Raw genomic sequence first — 22,686 nt, forward strand, 5'->3', positions numbered from 1 at the left:
TTTTTTTTTTTTGCATTTGTGATTAGTACTTAGAAGGTCAGGGCTGTGTGGAACGCTACCGCCATCTTGTGGACGAAAGCCGCATGCTCACTGTGGGCTGTGCCGACGAAAAGTATCGAAAACAAAGGATTCTTTCTCTTCGGCCACGCCCCCAAAGACCCCGTTTGTCCAGAAATGTGTGACTGTGGTCAGGAGGGACCAGTGGACTTACAGAGGTCACTCCAGACCGAGGATGAGCCGTTTGTTTCAGGTCTTTAGCAGCTGGCTAACGCTAGTGGCTATGTTAATAAACGTTAGCCTACTCGCAGACAGTTTTAACAAAGGCCGTGCGCTTGAATTCTTCGAGGGTGTGTCCGGCGCAGGGGGTTTGTGGTCGAGGAAGAGCTGATGGACACGTCCCGGATACAAGTGGACGTAGCAGAGTCGTTAGCCGCCGCGGTCCCGAGCACGTCTACGGCGTCTCTGTGTCCACTTCTATGTACGGTCTCGGGTCTTCGCTGGAGGACTTTATCTGTTGTGCGTGGTTTGGATCGATGGGGGCGACCGGAGGAAAACCCCCATAAACGTGGCCAGCAGAAGTGCTAACCGGCTACTAACCATCACCGTCCCGAGTTTACGCGCCAGGTCATGTGAGGGGACCCGTTGCCAGATCACACTGAGATTCCTGCGTCCGTCAGACCGAACCCACTTGGTCTTTTTACAATGGCGTCTTTGTTTGGCCTCCGTGTTTCTCCGTAAACGAGCGAGCGGCACTGAGGAGCGCATTGTCCAGCCCAGGTCCAAACACGACCCACCGCGCTGACCTTTGCCCCGCCTCTCACAAGCGCAAGTCCCTCATTTGGTTAGACAAATGTTGGCCGCTCTGGTTTTGGCCCGCTGCGAAAACGATGCAGCGAGCGAGACGTTGGGAAGACATTTCTTCATAAATATCATAAACTTTGTGTCCTCAGATATGAAGGGAATGTGTTAAAAATGTGTTTATTCACAAATGTGTGTTTCGGTTCACTTTTCCCATTACAATAGTGATTAGTGATCTTACTAGTCTAAACTTAAAACCTAAACGTGACTATAAACTAATCTAAACTCACGTCTAAACTAAAACATAAACCTAAACTTAAACTGAAGCTTAAACTTAACTATAAACTGAGCTAAACCTAAACTAAAACCTAAACTTAACTATAATCTAATCAACATTTAAATCTAAAATAAAACCTGTCTATACGTGTCTATAAACTAAGCTAAACCTAAAATAAAAACTAAGCTTAACTTTAAATTAAACTTTAAACTATAAATTTTACTAAACTTGACTATAAACTGGGTTAGGGTTTTAATTTAAACCTGAACTAAAACTTAAACTTAACTATAAACTAATACAAATTTAAACCAAAAATCAAACCTAAACTTGACTATAATCTAATCACAATTTTAATCTAAACTAAAACTTAAACTTGACTATAAACTTAAACAAACTTAAATTAAACAATATAAATGTTAAACTTAACGAAACTTTAAACTAAACTTAACTAAACTTTAAACTAAACTTTAAACTAAACTTTAAACTAAACTTTAATCTAAACTTTAATCTAAACTTTAAACTAAACTTTAAACTAAACTTTAATCTAAACTTTAAACTAAACTTTAAACTAAACTTTAAACTAAACAACTTTAAACTAAACAACTTTAAACTAAACTTTAATCTAAACTTTAAACTAAACTTTAAACTAAACTTTAAACTAAACTTTAAACTAAACTTTAAACTAAACTTTAAACTAAACTTTAAACTAAACTTTAAACTAAACTTTAAACTAAACTTTAAACTTTAAACTAAACTTTAAACTTTAAACTAAACTTTAAACTAAACTTTAAACTAAACTTTAAATTTTAATCTAAACTTTAAACTAAACTTTAAACTAAACTTTAAACTAAACTTTAAACTAAACTTTAAACTAAACTTTAAACTAAACTTTAAACTAAACTTTAAACTAAACTTTAAACTAAACTTTAAACTAAACTTTAAACTTTAAACTAAACTTTAAACTTTAAACTAAACTTTAAACTAAACTTTAAACTAAACTTTAAATTTTAATCTAAACTTTAAACTAAACTTTAAACTAAACTTTAAACTAAACTTTAAACTAAACTTTAAACTAAACTTTAAACTTTAATCTAAACTTTAAACTAAACTTTAAACTAAACTTTAAACTAAACAACTTTAAACTAAACTTTAAACTTTGAACTAAACTTTAAACTAAACTTTAAACTAAACTTTAAACTAAACAACTTTAAACTAAACTTTAAACTAAACTTTAAACTAAACTTTAAATTTTAATCTAAACTTTAAACTAAACTTTAAACTAAACTTTAAACTAAACTTTAAACTTTAATCTAAACTTTAAACTAAACTTTAAACTAAACTTTAAACTAAACAACTTTAAACTAAACAACTTTAAACTAAACAACTTTAAACTAAATTTTAAACTAAACTTTAAACTTTGAACTAAACTTTAAACTAAGCTTTAAACTAAACAACTTTAAACTAAACTTTAAACTAAACTTTAAATTTTAATCTAAACTTTAAACTAAATTTTAAACTAAACTTTAAACTTTGAACTAAACTTTAAACTAAACTTTAAACTAAACAACTTTAAACTAAACTTTAAACTAAACTTTAAATTTTAATCTAAACTTTAAACTAAACTTTAAACTAAACTTTAAACTAAACTTTAAACTAAACAACTTTAAACTAAACTTTAAACTTTACTAAAACCTAAACTGAACTAAAAACTGAGTATTTTTAAAACAAATAAATGGCATAAACATAATAAAAGACAAACTGACAGACTTTAATCATCATTTATCACAGAACAAGTCACAGGTCTGAACTGTCACTCAGAGTCACATGTGTCACTTCGTCTTGTGCCGCTCTGATTCTGACGCTCGTTTCTCGTCTTGATTTCGTACAAACGCAGACGGTTCTTTTGTGCCGCGTTTATTCGGGACAAGAAAACGGAGCCGAAGGAACGCGCTCGAACAGGACGTGGCGTAGAGCTCGGGACGGAGGTCGGAATGTACGTAAAGAGGGGACTTTTATCACCGCGGTTACCTGCAGGATCCTGTCTGATCATGTCAGGAGATTCCTGCCTTTTGCCCTCTGTCTTTGTGAACCTTCATCGCGGACAGAAAATGCATTGTGGGTGTTTTTAAAGAGGAAGACTTCATCCTCGGGGCGTTTACGGGAGTTCGGAGGAGCCGACAGGAGCCGACAGGAGCCGACAGGAGCCGACAGGAGCAGCTCGCTAAAGAAAACACGGCGTTAGAGCGATAAACAAAGAGATTACACTGTCAGATACGCCCACGAGTCCTACAATAATACACGTCAGTCACATGGTGCACTCGGAGACGCTACACGGCAACAACACAGGCAAAGGAAAGGTATAAGACATGAGTTAAAGCGCCCCCTACAGGTCGGACGAATCATTGAACTAAAATGCAGTTAAGATGAATATGTTTTAAATGTCGCTATGAATTTAAATGTTTTCATCGCATTTTTTAGGTTTATAATTTCACTTCCTGTTTGTAATTGATGACATCACACTAGGAAATTACCCAGCAAACACTGGGCCTAATCTCATCTAATGTTACAATTGTTTTATTTCACAAAGTAAAATAAATGAGAGCGACTTTATTTTGTTGAATTCATGTTTAGAGCATCAAAAAAGTTGTTTCTTTTGTGTAAATTCTGCATAAACTTTGACTGGAATGAGTGTCATTTTCTACAGATTTTTCAACCTTTTCTCCACAAATACCTGCTCGATCGGTGTTAAACCATAATTTATATGTACAACAGGTATAAACACACCAAATAAAGTCAAAATGAGACAATTGTAAAAACCTGTAATAGGCACTTTAATGCTAAAGCTAGTGGTGCAGCTGGATATTCAGTTAAAGTCAGTGAAAACCAAAGTAAAAAAAAAACTAAAACAAAGGGAACATGATTATATTTAAGATTTTACCAAACATTTGTGCCTTTTTTTCTTCTCCAATTTGGCCATTTTGGTGACGTTTACAATGTATGTCCTGGTTTGACATGAGTAGCAGAGGGCTATACAGACTATACAAGGGCCAAGATCGTTATAAATTACACCAGTTATAATTTGACAAATAACTACACCTGACAACACCTTTATCCTTTATGTTGTCAAATTTTCGCTGCATTTTTGATAGAATGGCGCTTTCTGATGATATCACAGAGGGATTCTGTTGAACACAGCTCTACTTCCTGTCAACTTTTTATCTTCAAGTTTTCGTCCCAAACTGCAACTCGACTGATGTAAAACTGTGATAATTATTCTCCAAACGAGGTCATAATTAGAAGAACCCGACACATGGATTTTAATCTAGTGTTAATACTGGGAAAAAACATAATCCACCAAACTGGACCGTTTCAGAATATTCATGATTCTTATTAGAACTAGTATGACGTGTTGACATTAAAAACAATATTAAAATGTAAAATATAAAAAAAATATCCTTCGATTGTGTTTTTGTATTCGGTGTTAGTTATTAATTAAGCAAATATTAGTTAGTAATTAAGTATAAAACATTTTTTTAAAAGTTTGAAGATACTGATAATACAATAATACAAAATACTGATAATATCAAAAATCTTGTTTTGAAGATATGCTAAATTTGAATGTTTATGTATTTTATAATGAAAAATATTGCAAAATTAAAACTTTAAGGTGATAAAGTGATATTCGGCACACTTTTTACATTCATTTCACATTTGTCTTACCACATTTTACACATTTCTTCATCATCTGGAAACAACAAAACAACAGAATCAATATCACCCTTTTCACAGTCGTAGAAGTTTGAGAAATGGCTTGAAAGTTTGTATTATAAAATGTTATTTTTGAAAATTGTTTTGAAATTGTTTTTTTAACCCAATAAAACCGATGCCTTTTTGGTTTGAAAAAAATCAGTTTCCACATTCAACTAGATAACGTTGCACAATGTTTCACCATCTAAATATCCTAAATATCCTCCCTGTGGTTTAAAAGCTGTAGTTTGTCAGTTCAGCAGCTCAGATTTCAGTTTTCTCTCGCACCAAACTGAATCTAGATTGTGAAAACTTTAGAAAAAAAATCACAATGTCTTTCTTTCCCCCCTAAATTGTGCTGAGAAAGTGTGTTTGTGCTTCAAAGAGAAATATGGCTCAATATGTTGACATGTTGTGTGTGTGTGTGTGTGTGTGTGTGTGTTGCAGGTTCATGACGTGTGTGTGTGTGTGTGTGTTGCAGGTTCATGACATGTGTGTGTGTGTTGCAGGTTCATGACATGTTGTGTGTGTGTGTGTTGCAGGTTCATGACGTGTGTGTGTGTTGCAGGTTCATGACATGTTGTGTGTGTGTGTGTTGCAGGTTCATGACGTGTGTGTGTGTGTGTTGCAGGTTCATGACATGTTGTGTGTGTGTTGCAGGTTCATGACGTGTGTTGTGTGTGTGTGTGTGTGTGTGTGTGTGTTGCAGGTTCATGACATGTGTGTGTGTGTTGCAGGTTCATGACATGTGTGTGTGTGTGTTGCAGGTTCATGACATGTTGTGTGTGTGTGTGTGTTGCAGGTTCATGACGTGTGTGTGTGTGTTGCAAGTTCATGACATGTGTGTGTGTGTGTTGCAGGTTCATGACATGTTGTGTGTGTGTGTGTGTTGCAGGTTCATGACGTGTGTGTGTGTTGCAGGTTCATGACATGTTGTGTGTGTGTGTTGCAGGTTCATGACATGTTGTGTGTGTGTGTTGCAGGTTCATGACATGTTGTGTGTGTGTGTTGCAGGTTCATGACATGTTGTGTGTGTGTGTGTGTTGCAGGTTCATGACGTGTGTGTGTGTTGCAGGTTCATGACATGTGTGTGTGTGTGTTGCAGGTTCATGACATGTTGTGTGTGTGTGTTGCAGGTTCATGACATGTTGTGTGTGTGTTGCAGGTTCATGACATGTTGTGTGTGTGTTGCAGGTTCATGACATGTTGTGTGTGTGTGTTGCAGGTTCATGACTGTGTGTGTGTGTGTGTTGCAGGTTCATGACATGTTGTGTGTGTGTGTTGCAGGTTCATGACATGTTGTGTGTGTGTTGCAGGTTCATGACATGTTGTGTGTGTGTTGCAGGTTCATGACATGTTGTGTGTGTGTGTTGCAGGTTCATGACTGTGTGTGTGTGTGTGTTGCAGGTTCATGACATGTTGTGTGTGTGTGTTGCAGGTTCATGACATGTTGTGTGTGTGTGTTGCAGGTTCATGACTGTGTGTGTGTGTGTGTTGCAGGTTCATGACATGTTGTGTGTGTGTGTTGCAGGTTCATGACATGTTGTGTGTGTGTTGCAGGTTCATGACATGTTGTGTGTGTGTGTTGCAGGTTCATGACATGTTGTGTGTGTGTTGCAGGTTCATGACATGTTGTGTGTGTGTGTTGCAGGTTCATGACATGTTGTGTGTTTGTTGCAGGTTCATGACGTGTGTGTGTGTGTGTGTGTTGCAGGTTCATGACATGTTGTGTGTGTGTGTGTTGCAGGTTCATGACATGTTGTGTGTGTGTTGCAGGTTCATGACATGTTGTGTGTGTGTGTTGCAGGTTCATGACATGTTGTGTGTGTGTGTTGCAGGTTCATGACTGTGTGTGTGTGTGTGTTGCAGGTTCATGACATGTTGTGTGTGTGTGTTGCAGGTTCATGACATGTTGTGTGTGTGTGTTGCAGGTTCATGACATGTTGTGTGTGTGTTGCAGGTTCATGACATGTTGTGTGTGTGTGTTGCAGGTTCATGACATGTTGTGTGTTTGTTGCAGGTTCATGACGTGTGTGTGTGTGTGTGTTGCAGGTTCATGACATGTTGTGTGTTTGTTGCAGGTTCATGACATGTTGTGTGTGTGTGTTGCAGGTTCATGACATGTTGTGTGTTTGTTGCAGGTTCATGACATGTTGTGTGTGTGTGTTGCAGGTTCATGACATGTTGTGTGTGTGTTGCAGGTTCATGACATGTTGTGTGTGTGTGTGTTGCAGGTTCATGACATGTTGTGTGTGTGTGTTGCAGGTTCATTACATGGTGTGTGTGTGTGTTGCAGGTTCATGACGTGTGTGTGTGTGTGTGTGTTGCAGGTTCATGACATGTTGTGTGTGTGTGTGTTGCAGGTTCATGACGTGTGTGTGTGTGTGTTGCAGGTTCATGACGTGTGTGTGTGTGTTGCAGGTTCATGACATGTTGTGTGTGTGTGTTGCAAGTTCATGACATGTGTGTGTGTGTGTTGCAGGTTCATGACATGTTGTGTGTGTGTGTGTGTTGCAGGTTCATGACGTGTGTGTGTGTGTGTTGCAGGTTCATGACATGTTGTGTGTGTGTGTTGCAGGTTCATGACATGTTGTGTGTGTGTGTGTTGCAGGTTCATGACGTGTGTGTGTGTGTGTGTGTTGCAGGTTCATGACATGTGTGTGTGTGTGTGTGTTGCAGGTTCATGACATGTTGTGTGTGTGTTGCAGGTTCATGACATGTTGTGTGTGTGTTGCAGGTTCATGACATGTTGTGTGTGTGTGTTGCAGGTTCATGACATGTTGTGTGTGTGTGTTGCAGGTTCATGACATGTTGTGTGTGTGTGTTGCAGGTTCATGACATGTTGTGTGTGTGTGTTGCAGGTTCATGACATGTTGTGTGTGTGTTGCAGGTTCATGACATGTTGTGTGTGTGTTGCAGGTTCATGACATGTTGTGTGTGTGTGTTGCAGGTTCATGACATGTTGTGTGTGTGTGTTGCAGGTTCATGACATGTTGTGTGTGTGTGTTGCAGGTTCATGACTGTGTGTGTGTGTGTTGCAGGTTCATGACATGTGTGTGTGTGTGTTGCAGGTTCATGACATGTTGTGTGTGTGTGTTGCAGGTTCATGACATGTGTGTGTGTGTTGCAGGTTCATGACATGTGTGTGTGTGTTGCAGGTTCATGACGTGTGTGTGTGTGTGTGTGTGTGTTGCAGGTTCATGACATGTTGTGTGTGTGTGTGTTGCAGGTTCATGACATGTTGTGTGTGTGTGTTGCAGGTTCATGACATGTTGTGTGTGTGTGTGTTGCAGGTTCATGACGTGTGTGTGTGTGTTGCAGGTTCATGACGTGTTTGTGTGTGTGTGTGTGTGTGTTGCAGGTTCATGACGTGTGTGTGTGTGTTGCAGGTTCATGACATGTTGTGTGTGTGTGTTGCAGGTTCATGACATGTTGTGTGTGTGTGTGTGTTGCAGGTTCATGACATGTTGTGTGTGTGTTGCAGGTTCATGACGTGTGTGTGTGTGTGTGTTGCAGGTTCATGATGTGTGTGTGTGTGTGTGTTGCAGGTTTATGACATGTTGTGTGTGTGTGTTGCAGGTTCATGACATGTTGTGTGTGTGTGTTGCAGGTTCATGACATGTGTGTGTGTGTGTTGCAGGTTCATGATGTGTGTGTGTGTTGCAGGTTCATGACATGTTGTGTGTGTGTGTTGCAGGTTCATGACGTGTGTGTGTGTTGCAGGTTCATGACATGTGTGTGTGTGTGTTGCAGGTTCATGACATGTTGTGTGTGTGTGTTGCAGGTTCATGACATGTTGTGTGTGTGTGTTGCAGGTTCATGACATGTTGTGTGTGTGTGTTGCAGGTTCATGACATGTTGTGTGTGTGTGTGTGTGTGTTGCAGGTTCATGACATGTTGTGTGTGTGTGTTGCAGGTTCATGACATGTTGTGTGTGTGTGTTGCAGGTTCATTACATGTTGTGTGTGTGTGTTGCAGGTTCATGACATGTTGTGTGTGTGTGTGTTGCAGGTTTATGACATGTGTGTGTGTGTTGCAGGTTCATGACATGTTGTGTGTGTGTGTGTTGCAGGTTCATGACATGTGTGTGTGTGTTGCAGGTTCATGACATGTTGTGTGTGTGTGTTGCAGGTTCATGACATGTTGTGTGTGTGTGTTGCAGGTTCATGACATGTTGTGTGTGTGTGTTGCAGGTTCATGACATGTGTGTGTGTGTTGCAGGTTTATGACATGTTGTGTGTGTGTGTTGCAGGTTCATGACATGTTGTGTGTGTGTGTTGCAGGTTCATGACATGTGTGTGTGTGTGTTGCAGGTTTATGACATGTTGTGTGTGTGTGTTGCAGGTTTATGACATGTTGTGTGTGTGTGTTGCAGGTTCATGACATGTTGTGTGTGTGTGTTGCAGGTTCATGACATGTGTGTGTGTGTGTTGCAGGTTCATGACATGTGTGTGTGTGTGTTGCAGGTTCATGGGCGTGTGCATTCACGAGGGGCAGCTTCACGCCCTGATCGAGGTAAGAAAAGACTTGATGTAATTCATGTCTGATTCAAATCAAATGTTGATTTTTGCTGGTGCCAGAGGCTTATTCACAGTTACAAACGCGCTGAAGTCGATTACATTTAGTCTCTATGACGTAAATACTCACGACCGCACGTTACCGCCGCTGCCTTTTTAAGTTTGAAAAATCGAATGAATCTGAAAATTAAGCAAAAACCAAGACTTTTCCACAACTTTATCTAAATATTTGTTCTTGCAATCCGTCGACTTCTGCTGATTCTTTGTATTTGCAGAGTCGCTGCTCAAAATAGCGGCAGAAAATGCAAAATAGCGGCAGAAAATGCATCAATCAATGATCAATATTTTATGAAATTATATTCTATTTATTAGATTTTTTATTAGAATAACAAACGCACCAACAGAAAAACATAATAAATATAAATAAATAATAACAAATAAAGAAAAAATATTAAGAAACAAATAATAATACAATAATTAATTATAAAATAAATAAATGAACATAAGGTTAGTAAGTAAGGTAAGGAGAAAATCAGAGTGGCTTTAAAAAAATAAATACAAAATTAGAACATATTTAATTTCAGAAAAAGTTGTCCCATTTTGTCCATTGTTTTTTTAAATGTGTCTATTTTCAAGTTGCGTCCTGAGGTTATTTTTCATATTGTGCGTTCGTCTGTGATTGTATTAGTCCAGTCCTTAATCGTCGGAGAGGTTTGAGTTTCTCCCCCGCTGAGGATGTTTCAAAGGTATCCAACCACTGTGTCCATCTCAGCTTTATTCAAATCACAAGTGAAAGAGATGTGCGATAGTTGAACATCGGGGAGTCGCACGTTAGAAAATAGGCAAATCAATGCAAATGTGTGGTACCTGTCACTTTAGAGTCAAAGCGCTTGTTAGAGTCGCAAGGATCCCAGAGGAAACCTGTGCACTACAATTTCAAATAACAGACCGTTGTTTCAAATGTTTAGTTTATCGTCGAACAAACGAGCGTGCAAAGCAAAATCATGGAAAAGCATGTTTTCTGGTTCTGGGCCACGGATAAGTGCTTGAGAGTTTAACCCACAACCTCCTCATCAGACCTGCGGGGCATCTGGTTCTCATTTCCTTGCCCACTGCAAGAGCCACACGCGTTTGTTCCGCCGGCGTCCAGCTCCGGCCAATGGGAGCGAGGGAATCCCCTTTGGAAGCAAGCCTGGCGCAGCTAATGCTAGTTTACATATTACTGCGTGGCTATGCTAATAAACGTTAGCCTACTGGCAGACTGTTTTAACGAGCCTCATTTCCAACTGTCCTGGTGTGATATTTTAGGATCAGACGCAAAGTCCGTGCTCTTGAAAGCAGAGAGCGTGTCGGGCGCAGAGGGCGTGTCGGGCGCAGAGGGCGTGTCCGGCGCAGAGGGAGTTTACAGTGCATAGGGCGCGTCCGGTGTTGTAGGCGTGTCCAGCGCAGAGGTTGTGTACGGTGTTGTGGCCGGTGCAGAGGGCGTGTCCAGCGCAGAGGGCGTGTCCAGCGCAGAGGTTGTGTACGGCGTTGTGGCCGGTGCAGAGGGCGTGTCAGCAGCAGCAGCAGCAGGAGCAGCAGCAGCAGCAGATGTTTTGGTCGATTCTGGGGAATTTCCTGGACAAACGCGGCGATGAAGTGAGATGCGTTTCTGAATGATGAGGTCCAAGTCCACACGGAGCACAAGCACTCGGCGCTAATGACCGACTGGAGGCCGACCAACACTGAGGACATTTGGACATCTTTATTCTGTTTGTACTTTCAATTAAACTGGTTAGATTATTACGTCACGCTCTTGTTTAAGTCGTCTCTTGTTGTATTCTAATGTTAAAAAGGCGACCCATGTAGTTTTAGTACATATACTCTTCAGTCATTTTATTCATTTTATTTTAATTTTTGAATTTATTAGTTAGAAATGACTCGTAACTCGCTGATTCGGCTCAATAATTGTCAGTATGAGTCGTTTGCATAAAAATCACACCTTTAAACAGTCGCTATTAGCAACAACTGCAGTTATTTAAGTTACACAAATTCCTCTGAAAATAACATCATTTCCTGCCTTATTATGTCTAAGACCAGTTCATATTTCAGTTTTCTCTCAAACTGAAATGTGAACTTTGAACAGAAACGTAAACGAAACACAAATCTGATCGCAATCGCAGCATCAGCAGAAAAACAGAAAAACAGAAGTCATAATCGACCCAAAATAACTGACTTGTACAAACCGCAGCAGAAAGAGAAGGATTGGACTGTTAAGATTCAGATCTGAGAGTTTATTTGTGCCGTTTTATAGATAAATACACGTCATATTCCCCTGAGTCACTTTACGTCAGATACTGGAGATACTACGGAGTCAGAATTATAAGAAAAGTTTCGATTTCAAACAGATAATTGAGAGAATTTTAGATGCAAAACTGTGTCTGACTGTTTATTCCACAACACTTTTCATTCATCTGTTTGGTTTAAAGATAAGATAAGATATTCCTTTATTGTCCCACATGGGGAAATTCCTTAAAGGTGGTATGGACGATTTTTTTCAGCAATTTTTTTATCATATTTCCTCGTGGCGTGGATAAATCATTAGTCCTGCCACGTATCAATCATAAAACGCACCTATCGCTCACCTGCAGCCGTGTCAGGTTCGTCCCCACGTTTCCGCGTGCCTAAGCGCATGGATCTATCATAATATAGTTCCCTCAGTGTACGGGGCAAAATGAAGACTGAGAAAGACAGTTCGAGCTGACGCAGAAGTGGACAGAAATCTACGGGAGACGAGAGATGCGATGCGCTCCGTTGCGCTAATAAACAAACGCACGTGTGTGTTGTATCGTTCCGCACGGGGGAGTGCGCATGCGCACTTCCGCCTGCGTTCTCAAATTGCCGAAAAATCGTCCATACCGCCTTTAAGTTCATAAAGCGGGTCATGTGACAGGAGTGTGAGACGGCGTGGATAAAAGTGTTTAAATCACACTTTCTCACGAGTTTTACCTGGTTCAGTGTCGCAAACGCCCTGATGGAGGTCGACACATTATTTATGATTTTTAGATTGAATGGCAGTAACTCTCAAATACACCGAAAGAGCCGAGTGTGTAAATGTTAAAGGCTAAATGCTAAAGGCCATGCTCTTACACCTCAGCAAAACAACCGTAACTTTAGCTCGAAGATTATAATGACACTGCAATTTACTGTTTTAAGCACAAAAAACTTAATACTATAAACCTTGGGGCACAAAACGTTACATTTGTGCTTTTATGCGACACAAAACGTGCATTGTGTCTCTTCAGAGGAGTAGCTAATGCAAAAAAACATGTGGATTTTGCTGCTGTTTCTGCCTTTTAGCATCTTTTTTCTACATCAAAGCGCTAAACAGGAAGTAGCTCTTCAAAATTAAAGCGTGTGCCCTCTACAACAGGAAGTTAATCGTTACTTCGACGAAATGTGAAATAAAATACATTTGCAGGTTTTGGCGAAAGAGCTTTTACAGCAAAGGTTAATAAACCGTTAATAAAAGTAAGTTGTAGTTGTGTTTCTTCTTTGCGTAACAGAAACGCACAGATAACGCACCGTGCGACATCGTGACGTCCGTAAAGTCACTGGACACATTCTTGGCTCTGAACCTGACGTTTGGCCTCAGCACTGATCAGATGTCGAGTTAAATCATCTTCGGAGCCGAGACGCAGGTGGTTTTCCTCCCACGAGACGCCAGCGAGCGCCGTGTTCAGCTGCGATGTCGGGGACGCCTGCACGTTTTAGACCGTCACGACAGCGTTTTCACAGACGGCGTATCGGGGGTCTCTGCTGGCGTCGCGGGTTCGCACGTAGTTTCCGTTCATTTCCCAGGACGCTCGTCTTTGACCCTCGTTCGCGCGCGCTTCTCGGTCCCGGGACGTTGCCGGGTTTCGCCCCGTTCATTTACCCGTTAACCCGCATTTTGCCCGAGCAGCGACGTACGTGTGTGTGTGTGTGAGCGGAGCCGGAACCGAAAGAACCCCGCGCTTTAGTCCTGGCGATTTCGATGTGAATGAAGCCAGAGAATTGCCAGTTGCTCGTTTCTCGGTTTCCACGGTTACACTGCGCAGTTAAGTTCCCTTTTCCTCCGGTTCTAATGACGCGCCTCATTGTTATGGCGATGGCAGCAGAGAGACACGCCCCCCTGTCCAGACACGCCCCCCTGTCCAGACACGCCCCCCTGTCCAGACACGCCCCCCTGTCCAGACACGCCCCCCTGTCCAGACACGCCCCCCTGTCCAGACACGCCCCCTGTCCAGACACCCGCGCTTGACCGATGTGTGCGTTTGCTGACAGTACGTGAAGCGTGAATGTGCTCGATGGCGCCCTCTTCAGCTCAGTTTAGTTTAAATCATTTGTTGAATCGGGCCACAAACAAATGAAAACAGACTCAAACCTTCTAGTGTTGTCAGATTGTCTCAGATTTATGAAAAATATTGTCAGTTTAAGCGTTTCCTGTTAGCTCTCGCCGGTAAGGCAGAAGCGCTGCACACCTTTGAAAAACGCTACAGTGAAATGCATTGTGGGGGATGTAAAATCAAGTGTTTTTTAATTCAAGCTATTGTTAAAAAAGAGGCATCTAAATATAAAGTGCTTTTTAATCTGGCTGTTTTTTGTCACATTTACTTGACTTTTACAAACTTGAGGAATAGTTTTGCGTCAGACCAGATTTCACAGTAATAATCGTGAATAATCGTTAAATCGTGATGTTTTTCTCTCACAATAATCATAACGTTTGACCTTGTGACGTCGCCGTTTGTCACATGTGACACTGAGTATTGAGAATCGATATCGAGCGTAACGCGTGGGCCACAACAGTCTGACAATGACCACAGACTCTGTACATTGTTGTTCTGTGAAACATTAGACTTAAAGCGCCCCCTGCAGGTCGGCTCACTCATTGAACTAAAACACAGTTAAGATGAATATATTAAGAATTGTGTTAAAAAAAATCTAAAAATGTTATCGTAGAACAGCTCATTTTTTAGGTTGATAATTTCACTTCCTGTTTGTAATTGATGACATCACAGCGTTAAATCCGCCTTAATCGTTCCTCGTTTTGATATTATTTGCCTCGTTTGCGTGGTCAGTATTTGTGTGATTTTTACCCTGCGGAGCCGTGATGTTCACACGTGGGCGTCGCCCCCGCACTCTCTCTCTCTCTTCCGTCCCGTGCAGTACATAAACGGCGGTAACCTGGAGCAGCTCCTGGACAGCAACAAGCCGCTGAGTTGGCCGGCGAGGGTCAAACTGGCCCTGGACATCGCGGCGGGTCTGGCCTACCTCCACTCCAAAGGCGTCTTCCACAGGGACCTCACCTCCAAGGTTCGTCTCATTAATTCACCTCCAATTAACCTCCTCTCCAGCGACGGAGACGGGCTTCGCGCTCGTGTCCCGTTGGCGACGCTGAGCTCGCCGTCGTTCAGCCGTGTTCGGAGTGTAATTAAAACGGCGGCGGGCGACGAGGGACCTGCGCAGAGGAAAGTTGAGCGGGTTTTATTCTGTTAAGAAGCAAAAAGAAGTCATTTCCGGCAAAAAATTCGCACTCTATTTCGATACTAAGAAAAAGGCTTTATACTTTATACCATGTTTGTTTAAAAAACTAAATATTTAGACCATAAACTGTCATTTTCAGCGCAAAATACAGGCAGTTCCTACAAATGTTTCCTTGAGGTCCTGCACTAGTTCTCATAGATCAAGATAATTCACAAAACTGATCAGAAAAGGCACATTTCGGTCCTGTTAACGTTATATTTTCAGCATCGATACTTGTAATGAGTAAGTAGACTAGTCAAGTGTCGATACTACGTTACTTTTAGTCCCAAAATATAATCTATACTTAGTCAGTCCCAAAGTTTTGCCTGTTATTTCTTTGTTTCTGCCTTTTTCGCTGCAGCTTAAAGTGACCCATCAATCATCTCCGTGTGGAACGAGAAGAGCGTTTTGTTTTGACAGATGAAGAACGGGAAAATAGGTGTAAATCACACCGGTGGCCCACAAAACCACACGTTTGTCGGGAATTCTGTTGGGAAAATGTGTCACGTCTCTTGATAACACAAAGTCAAAGTGCTCACGACTCGCTGGGAAGAGGAAAGAGTCAAGTGGCTCGTCATAAGTGGGCCGTCCCAAAACGCCTCATGCAGGTCCTTGTGAGCACTTTGACACGGTGTTCTAAAGAAGCGTGACACATTTTCCCAACAGAATTCCTTCCAAACATGTGATTTTGAGCTCCTTCTTTGTGATCGACACATATTTTCCCGTTTTTCATCCGTCAAAACAACATGTTCTTTTTTTATATATTATTTCCTTTTACAGTACATCACGTGACACATTTTCCCAACAGAATTCCTTACAAACATGTGATTTTCTTTGTGATTGACACATTTTTTTCCCGCTCTTCATCAGTCAAAACATGTTCTTTTCCCCCCATTTACTTTGTTCAGATTCGAATGGCCTTTTCCTAAATGTGTTGCTTTGTTGCAGCAGCAGCTTAAAAAAGGGAACTACATAGACCATGATCCTTTGCTCCGCCTGTGGAAAATGACTGTTATTGTGGCTTCGTTCCCGTCGTCCTCTGAAAAGAAACGATTTCTTATTTCCAATAATACACTTTATCTGTAAATATTCTCCATCTGGAGGCCTTCAGTCGCCTCATTTTAACCTTTTATTTGGTTAAAAAGTGTACAATATCATCATAAATAATCGTTTGACAAGCCGGCTACTACAATAATTGTTAGTTGCAATCATTGGTTGCATTTGTCTCAGGACTAGAACAGGACAAAACCAGTTGTAAACCAGGCCAAGTGTGAACGCGGCTCATGTTTGAGCCTAAAAAGGGCCATAAATGGCTCCTCCAAAAGCTCGAATGGTAAAAATGTAGTTTTTAATGGCTCATCACAAACATATCCCTTGATTTGCCTTGTACGGAGTCAAAAACGCTCTCGTTGTCTCTCGCAGCTCCGTTCTTGGCCGTCTTTAGAGAACAGCCAAGGGTCAAAGGTCAATCTGCGAATTATAGTTCTTTTTTTTAAACTAATAACACTGCTAGGATCATGAAAAAGAAAGAAAGAAAGAACGAGGCCCAGGCACTATTCGGGGCTAAAGCAAGTGTCAATACTGAAAATAAGTACAAATCGAACCTTTCCTGAAAGGTTTTAGAGCTCTAGATCAAACAGAGCACAAGGTCACGACAAGGTCACGACAAGGTCATGCACTAATATTAAATATGGTGACGCGTGCTTGCCCTTATGACGCGGTCCTGCACCCACCGCCTGTCAGTTTGGAGATTCGCGGAAAGGAGATAGTCTGTAATATAGCTAAACACTGCGGGAATCAATCAAAAAACACTCTGGGTACATATATGAAGCACAAATAGCAATGTAAGAAGGTCAAAAGCTCTGAAAAGTCGATTTTGCATGTTATGGGACCTTTAAAGAAACGGCTTTTATTTTGCTTCCGTTTTGTATCGTGCGGCTTCTTTTCTGTCACGATTGATGTAAACTAACTGAAGGACACAATCCAGGGCGACACCAACGTCCAGAATTGGGTGAATAAGGCTGAAATTTTTTTAAAAAGTTTGGAATTTCCTGCCTCATTTTGAGAGGATTATTTCAGATTTGAGACGTCTGTTGCCCCAGTTTTATTTATTTTTTTTAGGTAAAAACTTAGGCAAAACTAAGTGGGGCTCGTTAGGTGGTAGCTGGTGAAGTGTGTGGTGTGGGTTTAAGGACTCCTCGTGTTGCCGTGGGAGATGTCTTTATTTGCAGATTGCACTGTGTTGGTGAGGTTTTTCCTGTTGTCATGTGTGTTTGCAGGATCATTGTGTTTGTGAAATGTCGAGGCGTGTGTTGATGCTGAGCATGTCCTCTTCCTCCTCTGCTCCTCCTCCTCTGCTCCTCCCCCTCCTCCTCTCCTCCTCCTCCTCTGCTCCTCCCCCTCCTCCTCTCCCCCTCCTCTGCTCCTCCTCTCCTCCTCCTCTGCTCCTCCTCTCCTCCTCCTCTGCTCCTCCCCCTCCTCCTCTGCTCCTCCCCCTCCTCCTCTCCTCCTCCTCCTCTGCTCCTCCCCCTCCTCCTCTCCTCCTCCTCCTCTGCTCCTCCCCCTCCTCCTCTCCCCCTCCTCTGCTCCTCCTCTCCTCCTCCTCTGCTCCTCCTCTCCTCCTCCTCTGCTCCTCCCCCTCCTCCTCTCCTCCTCCTCCTCTGCTCCTCCCCCTCCTCCTCTCCCCCTCCTCTGCTCCTCCTCTCCTCCTCCTCTGCTCCTCCTCTCCTCCTCCTCTGCTCCTCCCCCTCCTCCTCTGCTCCTCCCCCTCCTCCTCTCCTCCTCCTCCTCTGCTCCTCCCCCTCCTCCTCTCCTCCTCCTCCTCTGCTCCTCCCCCTCCTCCTCTCCCCCTCCTCTGCTCCTCCTCTCCTCCTCCTCTGCTCCTCCTCTCCTCCTCCTCTGCTCCTCCCCCTCCTCCTCTGCTCCTCCCCCTCCTCCTCTCCTCCTCCTCCTCTGCTCCTCCCCCTCCTCCTCTCCCCCTCCTCTGCTCCTCCTCTCCTCCTCCTCTGCTCCTCCTCTCCTCCTCCTCTGCTCCTCCCCCTCCTCCTCTGCTCCTCCCCCTCCTCCTCTCCTCCTCCTCCTCTGCTCCTCCCCCTCCTCCTCTCCTCCTCCTCCTCTGCTCCTCCCCCTCCTCCTCTCCCCCTCCTCTGCTCCTCCTCTCCTCCTCCTCTGTTCCTCCTCTCCTCCTCCTCTGCTCCTCCTCTCCTCCTCCTCTGCTCCTCCCCCTCCTCCTCTGCTCCTCCCCCTCCTCCTCTCCTCCTCCTCCTCTGCTCCTCCCCCTCCTCCTCTCCTCCTCCTCCTCTGCTCCTCCCCCTCCTCCTCTCCCCCTCCTCTGCTCCTCCTCTCCTCCTCCTCTGCTCCTCCTCTCCTCCTCCTCTGCTCCTCCCCCTCCTCCTCTGCTCCTCCCCCTCCTCCTCTCCCCCTCCTCTGCTCCTCCTCTCCTCCTCCTCTGCTCCTCCCCCTCCTCCTCTGCTCCTCCCCCTCCTCCTCTCCTCCTCCTCCTCTGCTCCTCCCCCTCCTCCTCTCCTCCTCCTCCTCTGCTCCTCCCCCTCCTCCTCTCCCCCTCCTCTGCTCCTCCTCTCCTCCTCCTCTGCTCCTCCTCTCCTCCTCCTCTGCTCCTCCCCCTCCTCCTCTGCTCCTCCCCCTCCTCCTCTCCCCCTCCTCTGCTCCTCCTCTCCTCCTCCTCTGCTCCTCCCCCTCCTCCTCTGCTCCTCCCCCTCCACAGAACTGCCTGATCAAGTGTGAGGAGAGCGGCTTCTCTGCGGTGGTGGGAGACTTTGGTCTGGCCGAGAAGATCCCGACCAACACGTAAGAGACCGCGGAAGTCGTGCGTTTCCGTTCCTGCTGCGCGCTCAAGGGGGCGACGCCTTCTAGTGTTCGGAAAGCAGCGCAAGACACGGAAAACAGAAGAAAATATGTGATCATCTGTTTGAACGTGTGGCAGAACTGGCCGTCATGAGGCGTCACGTTTTGGCCATTAATAATAGGGTTAATAATATAATCTAGTTTTTAGATTTTTAGGTCTTTTAAACTGTCTTTTAATAGATATCAATCCGTTTATAGACTTCAGAGAGTGCGTTTAGCTAACGCGCTCGTGTAACTGTCCCTTTAATACAAGTGAGACGCGAAAATAAACGCGTTCATTTAGAGGTTAATCGATAATTGTGATGATTGAGGTCACAACCGTAAGAACTGAAATAAATAATTGTGACATTTTTAGACACAAAATCAAGTGGTTTTAATTCAGTCTTGTTAAAAAAGAGGCATCTAAATATAAAGTGCTTTTTAATCTGGCTGTTTTTTGTCACATTTACTTGACTTTTACAAACTTGAGGAATAGTTTTGCGTCAGACCAGATTTCACAGTAATAATCGTGAATAATCGTTAAATCGTGATGTTTTTCTCTCACAATAATCATAACGTTTGACCTTGTGACGTCGCCGTTTGTCACATGTGACACTGAGTATTGAGAATCGATATCGAGCGTAACGCGTGGGCCACAACAGTCTGACAATGACCACAGACTCTGTACATTGTTGTTCTGTGAAACATTAGACTTAAAGCGCCCCCTGCAGGTCGGCTCACTCATTGAACTAAAACACAGTTAAGATGAATATATTAAGAATTGTGTTAAAAAAAATCTAAAAATGTTATCGTAGAACAGCTCATTTTTTAGGTTGATAATTTCACTTCCTGTTTGTAATTGATGACATCACACTAGGAAATAGGACATTAGCAGCCGTTAGCTTAGCGTGTATGCCAATTTCAGATTGTAACGTTTTCTATGGAGGCTCTGGAGTTACCTGGACGACGCAGACTCTTAAAACACTTACAAAAAGACTTTTGTACAACAAAATGTCTCACTTTTTTTTTTTCATCACTAATACTCTTTATTCGTACAATTTTTCCACTTTTATTTGGTCGTTAATGTATTTAAAAAGTGTCAATTGTACAACAGAAATAATCGTTTGACTTTGATGCAACGTTTTGGTGGGAAATTGTGGTTCTGGAAGTAAGATTCCCATCTCTCGGTCACATAAGCATCGTAATATAACTGTTGTCGCCATTTAAAATACCGCTTACCCAAAAAACGTCACGAAAACGGCGTGAGCCAAAAGTGGGCGTGAGCCAAAAGTGGGCGCGGCTCGTTGACGCTGGTTCGAGGTAAAAGGAGTCGTATTCTTTTCCGTTGGTGCTGACCGCGCTCTCGTGTCCAGGGCCGAGGCGGAGAAGCTGACCGTGGTGGGCTCTCCGTTCTGGATGGCTCCCGAGGTCCTGAGAGGCGAGCGCTACAACGAGAAGGTAAAGACGCGCCGTACGGAACCAGGAGCCATACGGAACCACTAAACCAGGTCTAAACCAGGACTAAATCAGGACTAAACCAGGTCTAAACCAGGACTAAACCAGGTCTAAACCAGGTCTAAACCAGGTCTAAACCAGGACTAAACCAGGTCTAAACCAGGTCTAAACCAGGTCTAAACCAGGTCTAAACCAGGACTAAACCAGGACTAAACCAGGACTAAACCAGGTCTAAACCAGGTCTAAACCAGGACTAAACCAGGACTAAACCAGGACTAAACCAGGTCTAAACCAGGTCTAAACCAGGTCTAAACCAGGACTAAACCAGGTCTAAACCAGGTCTAAACCAGGTCTAAACCAGGTCTAAACCAGGACCAAACCAGGTCCAAACCAGGTCTAAACCAGGACTAAACCAGGACTAAACCAGGTCTAAACCAGGTCTAAACCAGGTCTAAACCAGGAGTAAACCAGGAGTAAACCAGGAGTAGTCCAAACCAGGACTAAACCAGGTCTAAACCAGGTCTAAACCAGGTCTAAACCAGGTCTAAACCAGGTCTAAACCAGGACCAAACCAGGTCCAAACCAGGTCTAAACCAGGACTAAACCAGGACTAAACCAGGTCTAAACCAGGTCTAAACCAGGTCTAAACCAGGAGTAAACCAGGAGTAAACCAGGAGTAGTCCAAACCAGGACTAAACCAGGTCTAAACCAGGTCTAAACCAGGTCTAAACCAGGTCTAAACCAGGTCTAAAGCAGGACTAAAGCAGGACTAAAGCAGGACTAGAACATGACTAAGTGTTGAGGCGTGTATGCTTTGATGTCAGTCCTCTTCCTCCTCCTCCTGCTTTTCCTCCTCCTCTACTCCTCTTCTCCTCTTCCTGCTCTTGCTCCTTTTCATCTTCCTCCTGCTCCTCCTCTTCCTCCAGCTCCTCCTGTTCCTCTTCCGCCTGCTCCTCCTCCTGCTCCTCTTCGTCCTCCTCCTGCTCTTCTCCTCTTCCTGCTCTTGCTCCTCCTCTTCCTCCTCTTCATCTTGCTCCTGCTCCTCCTGCTCCTCTTCCTGCTCCTCCTCTGCTCCTCCTCTGCTCCTCGTGACTGTCGTGTCGTGACTGTCTTGTCCGTTTCAGGCGGACGTGTTTTCCTACGGGATCGTCCTCTGTGAGATCATCGCCCGGGTTCAGGCCGATCCCGACTTTCTCCCGCGAACAGAGGTCAGTCTGACACCAACGCTGATGAAATGGACTTTGCACAGTTCAGTACCAAAGAAACTGTGAAAAACGATGAATGAATGTCACTGTCTCCTTTCTGCTCACCAGTTACTTAGTTCTGCTTTAAAGTGCACATGATCCGTGATTTCATCTTTTCTAATGTCGAAGTTTAGTCTGTAAGAGACTGCGAGGATCGTTCTCAAGGTCTTTATTTGATGCCAAACAGTTGGGCTTGTTAAATAGCTGTTTTTGGGTCAGATGTATTTGCATGATGTCAGCTTTAAGATTATTTGTACCAGTTACAGATAATGAGGAAGTACACTGTAACAGATTATTGTGTCCCATTTGTAATGAATATAACAGAGATCTAAACTATCTTGGTCAAAGTTCACACTAATTATGACTTTGTCTGGTGGCATATTACATGTGATGAATGCATGTCATTAGTTCAGTGACGATTTGTGTGGAAAAGAATACAAATAAAAGCGGAAAACTACAGGATGTACAGGAATCTGTCTATATCCATCTGATGCAGTTTTCTTTTTTTCTGTATTTATAATGTATTTATTTTTATTTCTGCATTATTATTATTTTTATATATTATTATTAATGTATTATTATTTTTATATATTATATATGTATTATTGTTTTTAAATGTAGTTCCTGTATTTATTATTCATTTATTTTTATTTATGTATTTTTATTATTTTTATGTATTTAGTATTTAAATATTTTTTATTTATTTATGAAAATGTTTATGTATTTAGTATTTATTTATTTTTATTTTTGTATTTTTATGTATTTAGTATTCATCATTTTTGTATTTTATTTATGCATTTTTAATTTTTTATGTATTTAGTATTCATAATTATTTTTTATTAATGTATTTTTGTATGTATTTATTATTTATGTATAGTGTATTATTATTATCTTTTCCTTTTGAAATTATTTATTTGTAGTATTATTATTATTTTTCCCATGTATTTCTTTTCTTTTCACTCGCACTCTAACGCTGACGCTGACTTCTTTGTCCTGGTCAGAACTTCGGTCTGGACTACCACACGTTCCAGCACATGGTCGGCGACTGTCCGCACGACTTCCTGCAGCTCGCCTTCAACTGCTGCAACGTGAGTCCCACAAACCTCGCACACCTTATTCACCAACGCATTCTGTTTAACGAGGGCCGTGCAATTAATCCAAACCAATCAAGATTCACGACGTTTGTACTCGTCAGCGCTGGGGTCTTTTTAACGGAGAGGGCTGTAAAAGTGTGTGGTTTGAGGCGGAGTTTAATTTTTTT

At 42.5% G+C, this 22,686-nt stretch overlaps 1 protein-coding gene across 1 annotated transcript in view; it reads left to right on the forward strand.

Moving 5' to 3' along the window:
* Window positions 1-22,686, forward strand: part of LOC140379542 (dual specificity testis-specific protein kinase 2-like) — a gene marked incomplete at its 3' end in the record, with an annotated part of 37,871 nt that overhangs the window by 10,796 nt on the left and 4,389 nt on the right. Inside the window, exons 4-9 of the mRNA XM_072464215.1 lie at window positions 9,289-9,337; window positions 14,527-14,673; window positions 18,608-18,690; window positions 20,100-20,184; window positions 21,306-21,389; window positions 22,427-22,513. Coding sequence (XP_072320316.1) covers window positions 9,289-9,337; window positions 14,527-14,673; window positions 18,608-18,690; window positions 20,100-20,184; window positions 21,306-21,389; window positions 22,427-22,513 — 535 coding nt within the window. The remainder of the gene's footprint in view (window positions 1-9,288; window positions 9,338-14,526; window positions 14,674-18,607; window positions 18,691-20,099; window positions 20,185-21,305; window positions 21,390-22,426; window positions 22,514-22,686) is intronic.

The sequence above is a fragment of the Eucyclogobius newberryi genome, unplaced genomic scaffold (genome assembly GCF_026437365.1).
Source record: "Eucyclogobius newberryi isolate DKJ021-1_F unplaced genomic scaffold, fEucNew1.0.hap1 SCAF_412, whole genome shotgun sequence".
NCBI classification, from domain to species: domain Eukaryota; kingdom Metazoa; phylum Chordata; class Actinopteri; order Gobiiformes; family Gobiidae; genus Eucyclogobius; species Eucyclogobius newberryi.